The sequence below is a fragment of the Microplitis mediator genome, chromosome 3 (genome assembly GCF_029852145.1).
Source record: "Microplitis mediator isolate UGA2020A chromosome 3, iyMicMedi2.1, whole genome shotgun sequence".
Taxonomy (NCBI): Eukaryota; Metazoa; Arthropoda; class Insecta; order Hymenoptera; family Braconidae; genus Microplitis; species Microplitis mediator.
This window is the reverse complement of record NC_079971.1, coordinates 16,898,517-16,919,076: the sequence shown is the minus strand read 5'-3', so window position 1 is coordinate 16,919,076 and position 20,560 is coordinate 16,898,517. Positions and strand designations below refer to the sequence as shown.

General features: G+C 31.7%; 1 protein-coding gene across 3 annotated transcripts; it reads left to right on the top strand.

Annotated features, from left to right (window-relative positions):
- On the top strand, positions 1-13,814 carry LOC130665428 (zinc finger matrin-type protein 5). Of its 3 annotated transcripts, none has more exons than XM_057465812.1 (5): positions 1-587; positions 5,019-5,170; positions 5,277-5,460; positions 11,313-11,450; positions 13,447-13,814. In XM_057465812.1, the coding sequence occupies exons 3-5, from the start codon at positions 5,334-5,336 to the stop codon at positions 13,689-13,691; spliced, it is 510 nt and encodes a 169-aa protein (XP_057321795.1). In that variant the 5' UTR covers positions 1-587; positions 5,019-5,170; positions 5,277-5,333; the 3' UTR covers positions 13,692-13,814. The 3 variants fall into 3 exon arrangements, with proteins under 3 accessions (XP_057321795.1, XP_057321794.1, XP_057321793.1); XM_057465811.1 differs by having other exon boundaries at positions 5-254; positions 5,256-5,460; XM_057465810.1 differs by having other exon boundaries at positions 5-587; positions 5,256-5,460.
- Positions 13,815-20,560: the final 6,746 nt, after the last annotated feature.

Sequence of the window (20,560 nt, the reverse complement as noted above, 5' to 3'; positions counted from 1 at the left end):
TCACATAGATCGTTTGTTCGTTGTTTGTTCTTAATTGTTCGGCCAAAATTATTGTTAGTTCGATTATACAACTTTTTAAAATAAATAATGAAAAAATGGCTTTTGAGTTAGCGTCGATTCATTTTTGAATAGAAATGATAGTCACCACCACAATAGAAAAATGATGAAATAACGTAAAAAATTTGAGCATTGAACAAAAAAACTTGACCAATCAACAATATAAATCATTTTGCAAATATTCTATTGTTTATAAGGTGTTTCAATCATTTTTTTTATATTAAATTTAGTCGTTCAAGTATACCTTCCAATTTCAAACGTAAGACCCAAAAGTTGAACAAGATGGCCTCGTGTGTTCAAGTATACCGTCTCTCATTTTTACGTGACTGTAGCAGTACTTGAACTATTCCTGACTCTATGTTAAATAAATATTTAAAAAAATATATTTCATCGCATAGTGACAAAAAAAGTATATAAATAAATTAAATAAAAAAAACTATGAATAAAATTTATTATTTTTAGAACAAATATTAGTGTTTGTCAAATAAAAAAAAAAATTACATGTTCTAACCTCACACTGTAAATAACAGGTAAGACCTTTTTTTCTTTAAATCGTAATTATTTATAAATTTATTTGAAAAAACATGCAAGAGTAAATAAATAAATCAATATACATATTACAAATATTATCATGCATGTATTATTTTATTATTTTAATTTATGCTGCAATTTATAAGTGCAATTATAATCTCGTAATTTTGTCGTAAAAATACATTGAAATGTTTTTTAAACTGAAGAAGTTAAGTGTATGTTTAAAGTTAATTTTTATAATTAAATAAATACTTATTTTTTGGGCCTGAAATATTTTCTTTTTATTTTAACACAGTGTCTAAAGCTATACTAAATAATTGTTCAAGTACTGGTACAGAGGTGTTCAAGTACTGCTGCTTGTCGCAGTTTAATGTTCAACTACTGGGGTTCTTAAAGGATTTTTTTTAATCACTAAAAAAATTTATTTTCTATATGTAATACCGATTTTTTTTTTAAACATATTTAGAAATGAACATATTTTCTTAAGTCACTCTGATTTTGTCAATTATAATGAAATTCACCTGATAAAATTGTGGTCAAATACTATACACTGTCAAATGTGTTCAAGTAGTAGGTACTTTACCTTACGTGGGGTTCATGCATTTAATTGTTTTTTTGAAATAATTTTCGTAGCAACTGGCAACTGGGTCTCTATTCTCAAAGCGATAATCCTAGTATTTATGTGTCAAAATAATGTAAGATGCCCAATTTCTGACCTTTTTAGAGTGCCGGTTGGGGTTATACTATAATAATAAATGTAAGATTTAATTTAATGAGAACAATAATAATTCTATTGTCTAGTTTATGATTTGTCAAATAGAGTAATGCGCGTAAAATAATTTATATGAATTGAATTAATAATTTACATTGACGTTTTAAAAATTGACATTCAGAGACTTAGTTTCTGACCCTCAGAATTTTTCAGGTCGCAGTTTCTGACCCTCAAATTACACAAATCATGATTAGGTTATGACTTTATCCAAAAATTTCCATAGAATCCACTCAAATGCGACAAAAACCGCATAGAAACCAATACAGTCTATAGGATTCTATGCGGTTTTTGTCGCATTTGAGTGGATTCTATGGGAATTTTTGGATAGGAGAAGTACTTACCAAGTTTCAATAAACTAAAACTATTATTTAGATAAATAAATTAAATATTTGTTATAACAAAAACATAATTTTTCAATATTTAAAATATAAATAATTAAAGTCACTTTAGCTAGCGCCTGTTCTCATAATTTTTCGCCGTAGCTCGTTGTCTTTTTTTCTAAACTCTTGAATAAAAAAACAATAAAAAAATTAATTTTGTCACAATAAAAATATTATTCAACTAAAAGAGTTATAATAATTTAATTACTATCGAAATTGACATTATTTTTAGAATAATTTTATCATTCCAAGAAAATGTACTTTCAAGATCTAATTATGATCTTTTATTTATTTTAAAAATGAAGATTAAATGTTAATTTATCACTGTATTATGAATAATAGTAGAAAATAATTTAAAATATTGTAAATATTGCTATTTTTACATTTTATAGACATGTAATTAAACAGATAATCTGGCTCACAGTTAGTTATAATTTTAGGTCCAACAACTCCACCATACCTTTAAAATTGAGCCTAGTTATTGACCCTTAAATTTCAACAACAAAACTCATTTTAATATGTTTTATCAATTTATTAAAATAAATTTTAATTAAATATTGATCTATCCATCTGTTTTTAGTTACATTTTTTTACTTACATGATAATTAGTGCACAGATCCAATCGTCATACCTCCTAACGTAAACTGTTTAGACTCTACTTAAAAAATGGCTTCCTCAGCCACTTATGGCTAAAATATTTGTTTTTATTCAGTTAATATTTTCTATGTTTTTTAAATTGCCACTAATTAGGCTCAGAATAAATTACAATCAATTAAGAAAAAATTGATTTTCTTTTTAAAGTTATAGTCTTTTAAGTAAGTAAGAAAAAAGTTGAAAAGGTTAGGAACTGGGCCAGGGTCAAGAACTGGGTCTTTTATCTGATGTAAAGACCAGAGTTCAAAACATCTCAAGTACGGAGCTTGCGAGCCCCTTCGCGCTTAAAATAAACGATAGGTTCTCATAGGTTTTGATCCACTAAGCGTTCACAACGCTCAAAACGCCTCAAAATCCTATTTAAATACACGTGAGCGTGTCGTTGTGAACGTCAAGTGGAACGCACCCATAGCTATATATATATATATATATATATATATATATATATATATATATATATATATATATATATATATATATATATATATATATATATATATATATATATATATATATATGTTAGACTAATTCAAAAAAATGGATTATTTTTCTTTTTTTTTTTTCAAAAATTATACGGAAAATATTGTTGAAGATGACGAAGAAAAATACTGTTAAAGTTCGAGCTCTTAGTATTAATATTAACAATCGCCTCATCGCAATTTTCGATTCCCCATTTAAATAAAAGAATATTTTTTTTAGAGTTTGGAATTTCGTCACTCATTAGGGAATCAGTGTATTGGAAAAATCAATAAGTATTTTTGTTGAAAATTGAACGCTCTACAAAAAAGGTCTCTTATCATTTTTCGATGAATTGAATTATTCCAAAGTTATTCAAGATCAAAGTTGGATTCACAGTAAATTTTAGTTTTATTTGACTTTTTCGGTGAAACTATCAGACTTATCTTAAAATGTTATAGGATCTTTTTTGTAGATCATTTCATTTCCTACAAATTATCTATAATAACCCTGGCGGTTTTGAATCACCCTGGAAACACCCTGGGAGTGGAAACACGGTGGAATCATGGTGGATTTAGGGTGGTTACACGGTGGGTTTGTGCCATTTTATCACCCTGATTCCACGGTGGTTACAAGGTGTTTCCTCGATGGTTACACGGTGTACCCACCATGATTCCACGGTGTATTCACCGAGATTTCACGGTGTATCCACGGTGATTACGTGGTGTACGAGGAATCACGGTGGGTACACCGTGTAACCACCGTGGAATCACGGTGATGAAATGAAAAAGAACCCACCCTGATTCCACGGTGGATCCACCGTGATTCCAGGGTGTTCCAGGGTGATTCAAAACCGTCAGGGAAAGTTTTCAAAATTTTTGAAAGTTCCTAAGTTATTTGCGCTTAAAAGTAAGTAAATAAAATTGACCAGAATAAGATTTCTTGTAACGAATTAACATTTAAATGCAAATAACTAAAGGGCTTTCATGCATTTAGAAAACTTTGTAGAAAATAAGTTGTGGGTCCATATTTCAACATTACAATTATTTTTTACACTATTTTTTTTATTAAACGTCTGCTAGCAACAATTATACAATATTCAAAAGTTGGCGCGAAAATGGATGTTTAGTTAGGTTAGACGGTGCCGTGTGAGGTGACGACTACGGAAAGTCGTATAGGGCTCACAGCTATCTAATAGATAGTTACTGGAACGATACGGTATTGTTACCATAAGCATACGTATTGTTGTGGTAACGATCTACGAGTTACTATACTTTAGATCGTTCGAGGAGCAATATTTTTTTTTCCGTGTGATAGTTTTGCCGAAAAAGTCAAATGATACTAAAATTTACTGTGAATCCAACTTTGATCTTGAATAACTTTTGAAAAATTCAATTTTTAAAAAATGATAAGAGACGTTCTTTTATAGTATTTTTCAACAAAAATACTTATTGATTTTACCAATACACTGATTCCCTGATGAGTGATTCAATTCTAAACTTTAAAAAAAAAATTTCCTATGTTATCTAAATGGGAAATCGAAAATTGCGATGAGGTGGATGTTAATATTAATATTAAGAGCTCACTTTAACAAAATATTGTTTTCGTCATCCCAAACAATATTTCCCATATAATTTTTGGAAAAAAAAATTGCCCGTTTTTTTAATAAGTCTAATATATATCTACGGTATATTATGGCACTTGATATGAACGCATTTTCGTTCTCATGAAATCTTCTATTAGAACTTGTGAAAATCTATCGGATTTTATAAGATCTTTATAGTGGGGCTATTCTTGTAAGAATTATCCTTGACCTCTCTGCATACAAACTTCATTTTAAACTCTAGGGTCATCGTTTCATAAATAGGGCTCCAGAATCTAATTAGTGGCTTTCAAAGTTAGAAAATTTTTTCCGATAAGTGACACTGTTGTTATCACCCTGCTTAAAAAATCTCTATAGATTCTTATAGCTGTATGTATGAGGCCCTATACTTAACTATAGCACTTCTCATAGAACTCATTCATTTTTATAAAATCTCTACAGGAAAATGTATGAGAATCTATTGGATTCTATGAGAATTTCTAAACAGGGCACGCACAATCTTTACATCTATTACTGGTTACATTGAGATTTCTCTGTCCTTAAACTTGAATTTTTGTACTTTCAGGTAAAAAAAAATCCTTAAAGCCATCCGTAAACATCTATAGGCATAAGTGGAAATTGTAATACTTTATTAGTATTTTCGATGTACCTGATATGCTGACAACAAGAATTGAATTGTTGTTCCGAAATCTAAGGACGCATTAGGGGTGATGTTTTGTAAGTCTTTAACGTTTGGATAGAAATTTTCATGATGAACATTATTAATTTTAAATTTTATTTGTCAATGCTTCAATTTTTTCAGATTTATCGTTTTAATTTTTAGTTGATGTTTAATCGAACAAGCTAATTTTGCTTGAACTTGATATAACTATAAACATAAATGGGTAAAAGATATTATTGCGATTATTGTGACAGATCTTTTAAAGATGATCCAGAGGCTCGAAAAAAACATATATCCAGCTTACAGCACGTGAATAAACGATCGGAGTATTATCGGCAGTTTAAAGGTTACTTATGCAATTTTTTGTCATGGTTATTAATCTTTCACTATAGTTGAGCTTGTCCTAGTTTTGCTTGTCAAAAATTTTCTATGATTATTATCGTAGAAAATTTTTGTTTATTAACAAAGGTAATTATGTATAATCTGGGTCAACCACATTTTTCAAAGTTCCAAGCTAGTGCTTACACCTTAAATATCCATAGCCAAATATTTTCAACGTGTTCACTACACGGTGGATTAAATTTTCTGTACGTATTTTTGTCTTTAACACTAGATATCTATCTAGGCCTCGCACTTTAAGTGTATAAATTTGATGAAAGTGACATCCCTAGCGGTTTTGGTGCCACCGTGAGAACTCGAAAAAAACTCGACAAAAACTCGGTGTTTCGAGGGTGTTTGACAGTGTTTTCGCGGTAGAAACGTAGCGTTTCGTGTGCAATTACGACACGGAGTTTTTACGGAGTTTTCACCGTGTTTTTGAAGAGTTTTGCCAGTTTCCTTTTGGAGTTTTTTGGGTGTTTTCTTGTAGTTTAGTCAGAGTTTCCACAGATTCTAGCGCTTTTAGCGCCACCATAGAAATTCGAAAAAAACTCGAGCGAAACTCGGTGTTTCGAGGGAGTTTTGACGGTGTTTTCATGGCAGAAACGCGGTATTGTTGTTACGACACGGAGTTTTTGCAGAGCTTTGTTGGTGTTTTTACTGACTTTTGTTGGTTTTCTCTCAGAGTTTTATTGGTGTTCTCTTGGAGTTTCGTCGGTATTATCACGCAGTTTTCTTGGTGTTTTGTAGGAGTTTTTAATGTGTTTCTTTGTAGTTTAGTCAGAGTTTTTACGGATTCTCGCGCTTTTAGCGCCACCGTAAGAATTCGGAAAAAACTCGATTGAAACTGGGTGCACCAAGGGAGTTTTGACGGTATTTCCATGGTAGACACGCAGTATTTTAGTGTACAGTTACGACACGGAGTTTTGTCGGTGTACTTGCTGAGTTTCTTGGGTGTTCTTTTGGAGTTTCATGGGTGTTTTCGCGGAGTCGTCTTTGGGCTTGCTCGGAATTTCTATGGTGGTTTTTTATGGTTTTTGCGAAGTATATTGAGGGTTCTTTCGTCGTTTTGGTAGTGGTAACTTAGAGTTTGTGTGGCATATTTATGACATTTTGAAATAAAAAAATTGAACATTTGCATCATCGGTGGTGTGAACGTTCTAATTCACACAGTCTAAAAGTTAACACTGTGCGTCATGTGACTCTCACACCAGCAGTGTTGAAAATTTTAACATCAAATCATTCACACCACACCGTGGACTTCAAATTTTTTACATTGTTTAGATGTCATTAACAATTTCAAAGTTTTAGGTTATACGTTAGAATATTAAAATGATAATTATGATTATAAAATCAATCTAATACGTTGATAAATTTACTAAATTAATATAAATATATAGAAGAGATTAATATAAATAAATTAAATAAATTAAATAAATCAATGTCATTTAATTAAAAAAACTCATATAAATTTATTTAAGAAATAATATTTAATAAATTAATATAATCAAATTACAAGTTTAAATTCAATTAATTACTTTTATTATAAAATTAACAATTTTTAATAAAAGTAATGAAATACTTTAAACCATTTGAATAGTTTAAAATTTTAATGACAGGTACTATTCACTTATAGTTACAATTTAATATTATCACTTATTAATTATCATCATTAATTAATTCACATTATAAAATAAACAATTTATAATAAATGTAATATTTGTTTTGATCGCCCACAATCGAATTTCCACGATAGTATCGAGTCATACATTTTTAAATATTAATTTTCACAGAGTTGTTATTTATCGTACTATTTTTCAATCACGATAATAAACTATTTATTACACCACTAATTTAGCATAGTAATAAATTATATATAAACGAATTTATATAAAATTATTTGTATTATATAGTTTTTATTATGTTTAGTTACACAACACTTTACTTAGCAAATTTTTATCATGAATTTGTGGTTATTTAGTATATTATGTAAATGTAAATATATCTTGATGAAGACAGTACATAGGTGGATGTAATGTTTAATCAGGGTATCACTTCTAAGTCATCGATTATTCTTTAATCAAATGAATTATTTAAGATAAACCAATATGATCAATAATTCAATTAAAAAATAGATTTACTTATAATTACAGAGATATGCATTTTATAATTAGTACTTTATTCTTATTTGAAATAAATTTTTCAATTAAAAAACACAATATCATTTACTTTGAAACAACGTTTTTTATAATCAAATTCTAGTATACAATACAATATATACTTCATACCGTTGGAAAGCCGCGAATCTATCAAAAAAATTCCAAGAATATATCGGCAGTACACCCTCAAAACTCCGCAAGAACTCCAACAAAAACCCGTGTCAAAGCCGTTAAAACTCCGACGATACACCGATGAAACTCCGTAAAAACCCTAACAAAACTCCGGAGAAACATCGACAAAACTCCGAGTGTCAAAGCCGCTAAAACTCCGACGATACACCGACGAAACTCCGCGAAAACCCTAACAAAACTCCGGAGAAACACCCAGAAAACTCCAAGAATACACCGGCAAAACACCGACGAAAGTCAAAAAAAAAAACCGTGAAAACTCCGGGTGAACACCGACCAAACTCGAAGAAAACACGAGAGAAACCTTGTCTCGTAACTGCACAAGAAACGCCGCCCTTCTACCATCAAAACACCATCGTAACTCTGTCGATACACTGTGGAAACACTGTAAAGGAGTAGACACCGTAGAAACTCCGTGTTTCCACCACGTTTCTACAGTGTCGTCAAAACCGCTAGGGATGAAATCGTTTAATTTTCAAAAATAAATTTTCAAATATATAATTAAAATTTTTAGATACGGTATACCGTATGATGGACGTTGGAGTTCTATGAGTTTATCTGAAAGTTACAATGATATTGGAGTTTTTTTAATACTCGAAAATTGACATATTTCTGTTATTTCCTCACTTTTATGGTGTACATACAACAGCTCAGCTAACATTGGGATGCAAGTAGTTTGAACGGTATCCACCTCTCTCTACAAGTATAGTATCGGGTCGAAGCCCGCAACACAGTTTTAGCTCGATGCGTACTAGTATATGGCGTAGTCCAAGGCAAGAGTATGTTAACATGCCCTTGCTGATGAGTACGTTAACATACTCAGGACGAAATTACGACCTAGTATGGTACATAGACATATAGCTTAAGTTTTGGTGGTTGAATTAAGAGTCAATGTACGGAAAAGTAAGAAAATCATGTCAATTAGTGCAGTGTAGCATGGAACTGAAAAATCTCAAAGATAATCTCAAAAATAAGCATGTTTTATACCTTTGGTATACACTTACAGATTATTGATGTTTATAGACCACCAAATGAAGCAAATATATCTTCAATTCGAAGACAAATGTTTAGGTTTCCACTATATATAAAATCGTTGTATTACCGTACGATGGACGGTGTGGCTCAATGAGTTATAGATCAAATTGAACAGAATATAGTATAGTACCGGATAGCTCAACTGGTAGAGCACTTGGCGCGATACCGACATGGTCTGGGTCCGATTCCCAGTTCGGGCTATCTATATTTTTCTCAATTTATCTATAAATTGTCTTATTGAGAAGGTTTGCATGTTTAGATTTTCACTATATAATATTGGTTTAGTGGATTTATATAGTGGAAACCTAAACATGCAAACCTCAATAAGACAATTTATAGATAAAATAGAGAAAAATATTTGCTGTTAAAATCGGTGTCATACACGAAGAAAAAAATATAGTAAAAATTACAATATTGTAATAAAATTTCCTAACAGATATGAGTAAATACATTCTGTATTTTAATTATTACAAAACATTTAGTAAAATTGACTAGTTGGCAATTATTACATAAGAAGACATTAAAAATTATTATGCATAACGTATTTTTTGCTAAACGATTATATTTTTTACTATCTGTATAGTAAACCTTGCTATAAGTGTCTTTAATAAATACAAATTTAAGGAAGTATATTTTCTAATACATTATAGTATTTGTTACTATGCAAACCCTCGCAGATTTGGATCACGGTGGAAACACCGTGGATCCACCGTGGTTACACGGTGGGTTTGTGCCATTTCACCACCGTGGTTCCACGGTGTATCCACCACGTAATCACAGCGGAAACACCGTGTATACACGGTGGTAAAACATCGTGGAATCACGGTGGATACACCGCGTACTCACAGTGGTAAAATGGAACAAACCCACCGGGTTTTCACCGTGATTCAAATCTGCGAGGGAAGATATTAAAAATTATTATGCGTAATGTATTTTTTGCTAACACGATTATTAGAGTAAGAGCCCAGTGCCCCCAGTCGTTAATTATTTTCTAAAGGACAAAATGTGGGGCTTCAAGTAGTGTTTATATGTGGATTGAATCCCAGCATACTTGCTAAGTTGGTTAGACGGCCAATTCTCAGGTTCTAGGTGAGAAAGGTAACTAAAAATAGGACTAACTTTACTTCAATTCTAATGGTTGATTTTTATACATGTTCTATCAAATATTATAACAAAATGATATTGAACATTGCCAGACACTTTCCGTCGGCCATAACTTCCGCCAGACGCTTTAAAGCTCCAAAAAGAATATCGCAACTTTACTTATATTCTAACGTCTGGTTTTTATATATGTTATTTAAGGGACTATTTTAAACATATATTTGTTCAGCTAGACCAATCGTAAGGGCCAAACATCCCCCAGACACCAAAAACATTCAGCCGTGAGTATGAGCGCGAAGGTACTATGCTCGTGCTTTAGAGCTAGTGAGATATCTATGCGAAGTGATTTCTCCTTCTTAAACTCACAGTCCGCCGTTAGATTGACTGCATTCAGTCGGTTGGTATTGCCAAATCATTTTTTTCAACGTACGTCGTTGTTAACAAACCTCACATTAACCGTTCCGCACGCTGTCCACATGCCACGTTCTTCGTTCCTCTGTTTCTAAAAACGTCTCGTTCTCCGTTACCCGCGTTTATTCAAACGTCTCATTATCCGTTATTCTGTTTCTACAAATGTCTCGTTTTCCGTTCTTCCGTTTCTACAAATCTTACTTTAATCAAACGTTCGGTTTATCGAAGGGAACTTCAATCAGAGATTACGTTCATCAGAACGGACATTATACATCTATCACGTTCTTCATTCCTACGTTTCTCCGAACGTAACTTTTAACTTTCGTTTGTTTATTCATACGGGTCGCTACACACTTTTACTTTTGATGCAAATGTGCGTTTTGTGAAACCTCCGTTAGGCACAGGTTGTGGCACCCAAGTACACGAAGCTTTTCAAATGATTAAGATCGTGACTGAATATTCTCATATTTTTTGGTAAAATTTACCACATTTTTTTCTCCGTGTAGCAGTTTGCCTAATATCGAATTTTTGCTTTCTGAAATACTTTTTGACCCCACTTATAAGCAATTACCTAAACAAAAATAGTAAAAAAAATCATAATTGAGATACAGAATTTAAAGGTTTATCGGAATTAAAAAAATCGGAAAATCAATCTATCGTCTTTGGCTATCATGATGAGTGTTACATGTAAACATAAACTGATTATTAGTGTAACGTTTTTCAATTTTTGAACTGACACAACTTATTTAAAATTACCACATCGGAATGATTTTGTTCTCAGTCGCCGTCATAGAAGTAATTAAATAGAATAAATTTTAAATATATCACAAAGAAATAATTTTACAAGCCAAAAAAGGATACAGTCCACCTATACCCATAACTTGAATCAATAGTTTTATTACCTAAAGTTCCATATGTATTTTAGATCCGCAGGATATTCTTAAAGATGAATCAGGAAAAATAACATGCAAAAAATTTTTCACTAGTGGTGAATGTGCGTTTGGGAACAATTGTAAGTTCTCCCATTACTCACCTCTAATGATCCAAGAGCTCGAAAAAATTGGTAAGTTCATCAACTAAAAACTTTTATTGAAACTTTTATCGCATTAAAGTGTTTTTCAAATTTTGTATTTGAAAAAAATTTTCAGATATCATACATGTTCATTAGGGTATCCGTTATTTACCAAGTTAATTTTTTATAAAAATTAAAAAAAAAAGTATCGGACCTGAAAAAGTTCTTAATAATCATACTAATCCTTATCCTAAAAACGATGCATTTTCCATTCAAATAACATAGGATTTTGCCACTTTTTAAATTTATTTTTTTTTCACTTGAACAAAGTAAGATACAGCAATGGATTCTACATATTCGTGCAGGAAATTGAGCGCGCTTCAAAAAAGATCTGTAATTTTTTGATATATTCACTTCTTTAAAAGTTATTCAAAGTTAAAGTTGAACTCATTCTAAATTTGAGACTTTTATTACTTGTATGGCAAAATCATTATGATTTAGATGAAACTTTGTTATTTATTTTCAAACATATTTAATCGCTGATAGTACTACAAATAGTTTCAAGTATCTCACTAATTTAATCAGTGATATACTTGGGACTAATTCGCAGTAACTAATCACTGATTTGCAGTAGTTTTCACTGATTTTTTTTTTCTTTAATTGTTCCAGTGTATAGCCGCAAATAGCCTAAAAATTTACGGGGCGCTGTAAAATAAAAAATCAACTTGGTAAATAACAGATACTCATATATGAGTATTAGATCGGACATGATCATATATGAACTCATATCTAATCATATATGATTAGATATGAGTTCATATATGATCATGCCCGATAGTGTAGATGATTATGCAGTATCTCGTCTGTTCGTGTATGATCATGTAGACTATATGTTTTTTTTTAAAATAATAATATTCGTACGAAATCTTCAATACAATAAACTGTTAAAAATACAGCTCTAACAATCAGACATGGCTTCTTAAAATCGTTTATGACGATTACACTTGATTCCGGTTGAAGTTTTTTTTTCTTTGCTTACCAAGCTAAATATTATTCTACCTGTTAGAGCAAAAATTCTGCCTTGTTTGAGCTTTCAATTTGAATTCTTAGTATTTCCCATTTGATCTCAAAAAGTTTGCATTTAAAAAACATGTAAATAAAATCTACACTATATACCCTGCTTAAGAAAACCTATAGATTCTTATAGCTGTATGTATAAGGCCTTATACTTAACTATAGCACTTCTCATAGAACTTATTCATTCTTACAAAATCTCTATCGGAATTTATGAGAATTTATTGGATTTTCTGTACAGAGTAGTCACAAAAATTAAGGGATATTAAAAAAATTCTAAATTGTTAATTGATTTTCAACGTTTCTCTTCCTTATCATAATTATTCTTTCTTACCATCTACACATTTTTTTTAGGACAATCATAAAGCGTTGTGAACATGGTGTGGAAGAAAAATTAAAAAAAAAAAAAAATTTTTAACTTCTCAATCAGATTAACCGATTAAGATCTTCAAGGTGGCATCCGAAGAGGTTTATTAATTCGCACAATCTATAAAAAATGAAGGTTAATCAGTACAGTATGTTTGGAGTTATTTGAAAAACAAAATTAAAAAAAAAATTATTTTTTCTTCTAATTTACTACATGGAATGATTCGAAAATCGAATCAGCTCTAAAAATTTATAAGCCGCGTCGAATGCCACCTCAACCATCAAAATTCGAATGATTTGTTCATGAGATATCATTAATGGAAAAATTTTAAAAAAGTGTTCTTTTTGAATAGAATCAAAAATGTTCAATTGTTTATTTTCAAAGAATTTTAAGCATTTGAGAGTAAAAAACTGTGTTGGATGCCACCTCATTCCCAAATACTCAACTGATCTTTTAAATTTTTGAATTTGTTCAAGATAATTTTCTGATAATTCAAACATAAAAAATTACAAGTATTTTTATGTTTGGCTTTTTGTCTATCATTGTATGGAATTGTAAAAGGGCACTAGGTTATTTATACTTTTTTAATAAATTTGAATTTTTCAGTTGCATGGAGGAAACAATCAAAAAGCGCAGACTTTATTCCCAACAAATCTAATTTATACGGTATTTTCAATGAACATTTCGAAAATCCAATTGTCACCGTTTACTCACAAGTCGACAATCCAGTGTGGAATACTACTACCAACTTAGAAAACTATGGAAATTTGCCACCTTCACTTTCGCTAATGACATCTCAACATGTCACTGATTCAAATTTCGAAAAATGGGGTCTTTATTTCAAATCATAAAAAATTTGGAGATTAATTAAAATTAGTAATACTTTCAGTTAAAAGTTTTGTATTATGAAGTGTGATGTTTATAGTAAGACTAATAAAAAAAAAGAAGCTGTACATCATTTTCGTAACAGAGTATGAATATGGGTTCAATAAGTTTTTTTTCTCTGTCATTTACTTTGCTGTTTAGTTATAAGTTATAAGATATTTCACTTTTTGAATATCAATGTTGTGACAAGACGTTCGTCATTACCCGATAAAAAATGATTTTGTCTGATTATATATGAGTATATATGAGTATATATGATTATATATGATATCATATATAATTATATATAATCATATATGGAATTATATATGATTATACATGGTTATACATGGAATTATATATAATTGTATATGAACCTATATATAATTAGATCTGATCAGACCTGGATGATGGAGGCTAGGTATAATCATATATAAGTCTATATAAGATCAGGTCTAATTATACATAGACATATATAATTAGATCTAACTGATGAAGGCTAGATATAATCATATATAAGCCTATATATAATCAGGTCTAATTATATATAAGTCTATATATAATTAGATCTGATCAGACCTGGATGATGAAGGCTAGGTATAATCATGTATAAGCCTATATATGATCAGGTCTAATTATATATAAGTCTATATATAATTAGATCTGATCAGACACGACTGATATAAACTTATCTGTAGTTATATATATGTCTATATATGATTAGATATGATCAGACTTTAATGATATGAAACCTAAAAATATCTAATTATGTATAGAGGTCCAATATATATATTTAACATAATGTGACAATTTTAATATTAATGTCATTTAATTTTTATTTTGTCAGCTATCAATCAAACTTAAATCCCCATTACGTAAAAAATGTTCAAAGGTTTCGGCAGAATTTTAAAAGTATAAATAGATATCAATTTATATATGGATATTTATAAGTTTATATATCTATAGATAAAAAGATTTGATTATAACTATCTAATGAATTCTATTGTAATTTATATACAAAACCAAATCCATTAGGTGCATTATTTACGTAGGATGTATCAATTTCATTATTTGGGTTAAGTAATGCCATAAATTTTCCTTAATTATAAGTGCATAGCAGACGAGAGGACCAGACTACTATCAAGCCATTACCAGAGTTAAGCAGCATCGACGTGGGTCATTAATTGGACGGGTGACCCCGTATTATATTAATAGTTTATTGATAGTAATTTTAATTTTTTTTGTAATTTTAATTTAACCAACATTTATATTAATGAAGACAATAAATCTTAATTAAATCACTTAATTAATAATTTACAGATATTTTCAATGAGATTTTAAAAATGACTATATTCATTCATGCATGATTATATCTAATCATATATGATTATATATGATCAGGCCTGGCCAATTTTCAGATCTGATTATATATGGACTTATATATAATTATATATAATTATACAAAATCTTTTTTTATCGGGTATGGTATTATTTATTATTGAAACTATCCGCGTAGTTGTCCAGAGGAGCATGTTCAAAAATAAGTGGTTCACATCGCGTGGACCATGGAGAAAGACTGCAATGACTTGAAGTCTCACTGAGCATGGACTGAAAAGCATTGCAGTTGCAAAATCTAGCTTCTCTCGCCTCACTCAAGAATTCTCATTGGTCAACTCTTAACTTTAACCCCTCTCCTCTCAATCATGTCATCTCATTGGAGCGCAGATACCGACTTTTCCCACTCCTAGGAGAACATTTTAGAACCCGACTCTCGGGTATAAAACAAGGGGATCTGAGAGCAGCAGCGCATTCATTCTTGGTCAGTCCAACTGAAAAGAATACTCTTCAGATAACGAGCAAGGCTATCAGCTGTAACTCACTAGTAGATATTCAAGCGAGCAAGGCTTGAATATTCTCCAGCTACTTCTCAACAACAATAGTTCTTTTCAGAACTAACTTTCAAGTTGTCTTAGCTCTTTTCAGAGCTAGTAAACCAGACCTCCGAGTCAAACGTAAAACATCTCGTCATCTCAACGGTCCTTTTAACCAACTCATCGTCATCTCAAACTCTTAACGCAAAACTCAACGGTCTTTCTCAAGACCACAACGGCCTTTTTCAAGGCCACCAAATTTATAACGTAAGACTTCGCTTCAATAGAGTTGACTATCTAACCGGCAGACTACTCCTCATACAGAGCATTTCTTATGTTACCGGTGATCTAAGGATCCGGAATAATTGTATATTTTTAATTTAAATACATAAGAGAGCTGAAGACTAACTCGATTGTCTTTTCTGTTGAGATGTTGTGCTAACGAGTCGCGAGTGTCTTGGCTCTGCAGTTTTTGGCTATATTTTGGTACTTTGTTGTTAACCCTGGCGTTTTAGAATCACGGTGAAAACACAGTGGGTTTGTTCCATTTTACCACCGAGATTACATGGTGTTGCCACCGTGGTTCCACAGTGCACCCAGAAAATCGGTTACACAGTGGGACCACGGTGGTTACATCGTGTAATCACGGTAGATACACCGTTGAACCACGGTGGTGAAATGGCACAAAGCCACCGTGGAATCACGGTAGATACACCGCGTAATCACAGTGGGAACACCGTGTATACACGGTGGTAAAATAGCACAAACCCACCCTGTACCCAACGTGGATCCACGGTGTTTACACTTCCACGGTGTTTTCACCGTGATTCAAATCCGCCAGGGAATTTTTCGGTTAAATAATCGAGTTCGTTGAGAGAGGTTACATGCAGTCAGGAAGCCTAAAAAATCGATTTGTCAAGACATTTTGAGAAGACCTTTTAATTTATTAAAGCGATAATTTGTATACATACTTCCGTAATTTTTAGCTATATTTGAATATTTTTTTTTTTTTATATATATACCCTCGCAGATTTGAATCACGGTGGGAACACCGTGAAAGTGTAAACATCGTGGATCCACTGTGGTTACACGGTGGGTTTGTTCCATTTCACCACCGGGTATACACAGTGTATCCACTGTGATTACGCGGTGTATCCACCGTGATTATGCGGTGGCTTGACCACTGTGTATACACGGTGTTCCCACTGTGATTACGCGGTGTATCCACCGTGATTCCACGGTGGCTTTGTGCTATTTCACCACCGTGTTTCCACGGTGTATCCACCGCGTAATCACAGTGGAAACACCGTGTATACACGGTGGTCAAGCCACCGTGTAATCACGGTGGATACACCGCGTAATCACAGTGGTAAAATGGAACAAACCCACCGTGTTTCCACCGTGATTCAAATCTGCGAGGGTATTTTGAAAACTGCTATAGTAGATCTCCTGGGAAATCTTCAAAAAAAGGTGTCTTGCGATGAGCACGATATCTCTGGACTGGATCATCTAAAATGAAACAACCAAAAATATTTCGTTAATGCAATGTATTATTTTGTAATTTATTAAAGGAATAAGCAAAATAATGATTTTTTAAGAAATGGCGGCTTCTCAAAAAAATGGATTTCTTACCAAATAGTAGACCTTAAATTGTTTATAAATTGGAAAATATTTATTGGTGAAAAAAACCTTTGATTAATTACTAAAAAAAGAGCTTAAAAAGCTTGTGTTGAAATTTGAGACTGGTCGGATCGGCCGTTTCCGAGAAATATTGCTCACCGATTTTAAAAACATAGTTTTGAAAAAACAAGATTTAAGTTTTAAACCACTTTACACACAGTAAAACTTTTTTTTCCAACTTACATCGATTCATCTATTCCACGGCCGTATAATAAACTCTTTGCTTCTTCGGCAACTCTTAATAACTCCAGTTTTAATAACCCCACCTTTCTTCCCTCTCGTGTGTTCTCATGCGCTCTTCGTTCGGAGGTCGTCACGCGCTGTGCATCCTCTTTTTCGACATATGAATGCGCATTGGACTCACGTGACATTCTATAACGAATACCGTTTTTAAATTCGCGACGGAGACGCGAACAACCCCAGTACCGTATGCGGTCACCCACGTGTAAAACAAAAAAATTATAATTTCGAAAGTCCGGAAAAATAAAATATTGATAAATGTTACTTCAATTAAATTTTAAATATTGAAATAAATAATAGTGTTATTAAATTGCAAATAAAAAAAATAAGGTGTGCCTGGACCAGCTCCTCAGGCTGGATTAGTGCACGTAGGCGCCAGACCGTTTCTCTAAAACGGACAAAATATTTTATCAGGGGGAAAATTTGCGAGGGAAGATCCGAGCAAGTAGCCAGTAACAAGGCGGATAAATCGATTGAAATAATAAAAAAGAAATAAACAGGAAAAGAAAATAATAAGCACAGTTAAATATATATAAAATAAAAAAATAAATTAAACATAGCAGAAAAAGACCCAGGAAAATAAATACCGAGTATTTCCCCGAAAATTGTTGGATCCAATTATTTATAAAAAATTATCAAGAATCTTTGATACAATATTTCACTTATAATATAAATTATAATCGTTAATAAACCCCTGGGGATTGAATCTATATAATGCAAAAAGGTTCCAAATTCAAATCTAATATTTAAATCAATAATACAGTATAAATATATTATAATAATTCACTTAAACAAAATAAACAATTCTTCAAGATTAATTACTGTCAATAAAAAAATTATCACAACCTTAAACCTTGGGTTACCCCTTTACACTTTACAGGGGGAGAAAGATACGGTGTACTCTCACTCTCATTCACTAAATTTTCAAAAATTATTACATAAACTCTTTTGGATAAATAATTATCCCTCTGTCAATAATTATTTATAATTAAAAATATAATATAAATTACTTGTCCACTGGGGTATACAAAAACTGCAAGTTATGCACAGAAAAGAAAAATATAAATAATAATTACTCGGGATTAATTATTTAAATAATAATATTAACTATAATAAATAATAATAATAACTTCACTTTATAATTATTATTATTTACTCAGGAATTTTTCCCCTGAACTATTACGTCGTCGACTCAGGAATTTTCTCCAGAGCCGGCGTATAGCTATAGCTATAGGTATAGATATATGTAGCTATCGATTTATCGATACAGCGCACTACTGCAAGCGCGCAATTTCCAACGTTAAATTATAATTTAAATAAAATATAATTATCTTATCATCCCCAATTCTTTTTTTATATGTTTAAATGTATCATTCAGGGGTAGCTAAACCCAAAATCAGCTAAATTATTCACGGGTGTGTGGTACACACACGTGAATTTACGTCGCGAATGCCAACAATTCCCGGGGAGGTTACAGGTAACAATGTGTTGGAGGATAATGCAAGAGTACTTACTCAAAATTGCTTCAAATAACTCCGCAGCTAGTACCGGAACTCAATCACCCGGTGAATTCTTATAAATAAACTTTGTTAGCTTGACCACAAATAATAACGAAATTAATTAATAAATCAGAAACGTATCGACAACGTAAAACAGCGTCTACTCAATTGCACTTTCCGTACCTTTCTGAGTACTTTATGGGCCGGCCACTTGTTGGCCACCCACGTGGCGCAACAATCGCCCTTAATTATTATTATCATTGTTATCTAGCCCTGGGCCTTTGAATCAATTAAATAAATTATAATAATGTTTTTTCCCCACCTGAATGATACATAATAAATTAAATACATTTGAATAGTATTTATTTACACCAAAATAATAATTGTAAAAGATATATTTTATTAAATAATAATTATTTAACACATGTCATCAGCGTCGATATTGCAGGAGAAAATATTGATTTTTCCCCTCTGCGGTCGATATTTCTCATCTCCTCAATACCTGAACATGAAATTTAATCGAAATAAAATAAAAACAACAATTGGGGCATAATGTGACCACACATTATGTCCCCTGAATAACGCCAAATCATAAATGTTCCCTTATAAATAATAAATATAAAACGCAATTATTTTTAAATTATAAATTAAAATATTAGCACACACGTGCTCTCATTCACGCTGCGCGCGTGCGCGAGCGAACGCTGTCTCAGCACCGGCGTGGCAACGAAATGCCCGCGTAACCATTCAAATTTGAATTTAAATACTATTTTTAATTCTTAATACTAATTACTTATTAGTTAATTTGAATGGTTACGTGACAATTCATATTATACAATAGTGATGCTGTACCTTCATTAAATATGTATGCAGCTAATTCCACGGTTTTTAAACCAGTCAAGCTATTTCTGAAGAAATTTTCCATATCAGTTGACTGCATTTCTCGTTGTTGTTGTGTCTAATAAATTCTTTGTTCATGACTTCTTCATTATCGTATAGTGCTGCTTTAAAATTTCCTGAGTATGTCTTGAAGTCACCGCCTCCGATGTAATTTCCGTACTGCACTCTAAATTTTTCCACCAACCGCTTGAGCAGTTCAGCTACTGCATCGACATTTATTTTTTCAAAAGACCTTGAATATTTTTTGGATTCGACTTTTCTTTTTCTGAGATATCCTCATATCTCTGTTAGACTTTATTTTTATGAAAAAATCACAGGAGAAAGTATAAACGAGCTCATAAGTTTACTGCTTGGCTTGCCTGTCTGGAATGATTATTACTCTTCAATATTTGCCAGTTCGGGAACAGAAAAAGTTAATTTTTCCTCACAGGTATATAGATTTAACATTACTATACCGTCACTCCGTGCATATGAATACAATAGAAGGGTACAATAAAATGGATCGCAATAGACAGCTCATGCTCTGGCCTCCTACTTCCAAACGCTCTACCACATCATTACATATGTGTGTGTAACTTCGATAATATTAGCTGGATTGATAAAAAATTTTCTGTGTCTGTGCTTAAATATATGTACATTACGAAAATAGAACAAAAAAAAATATTT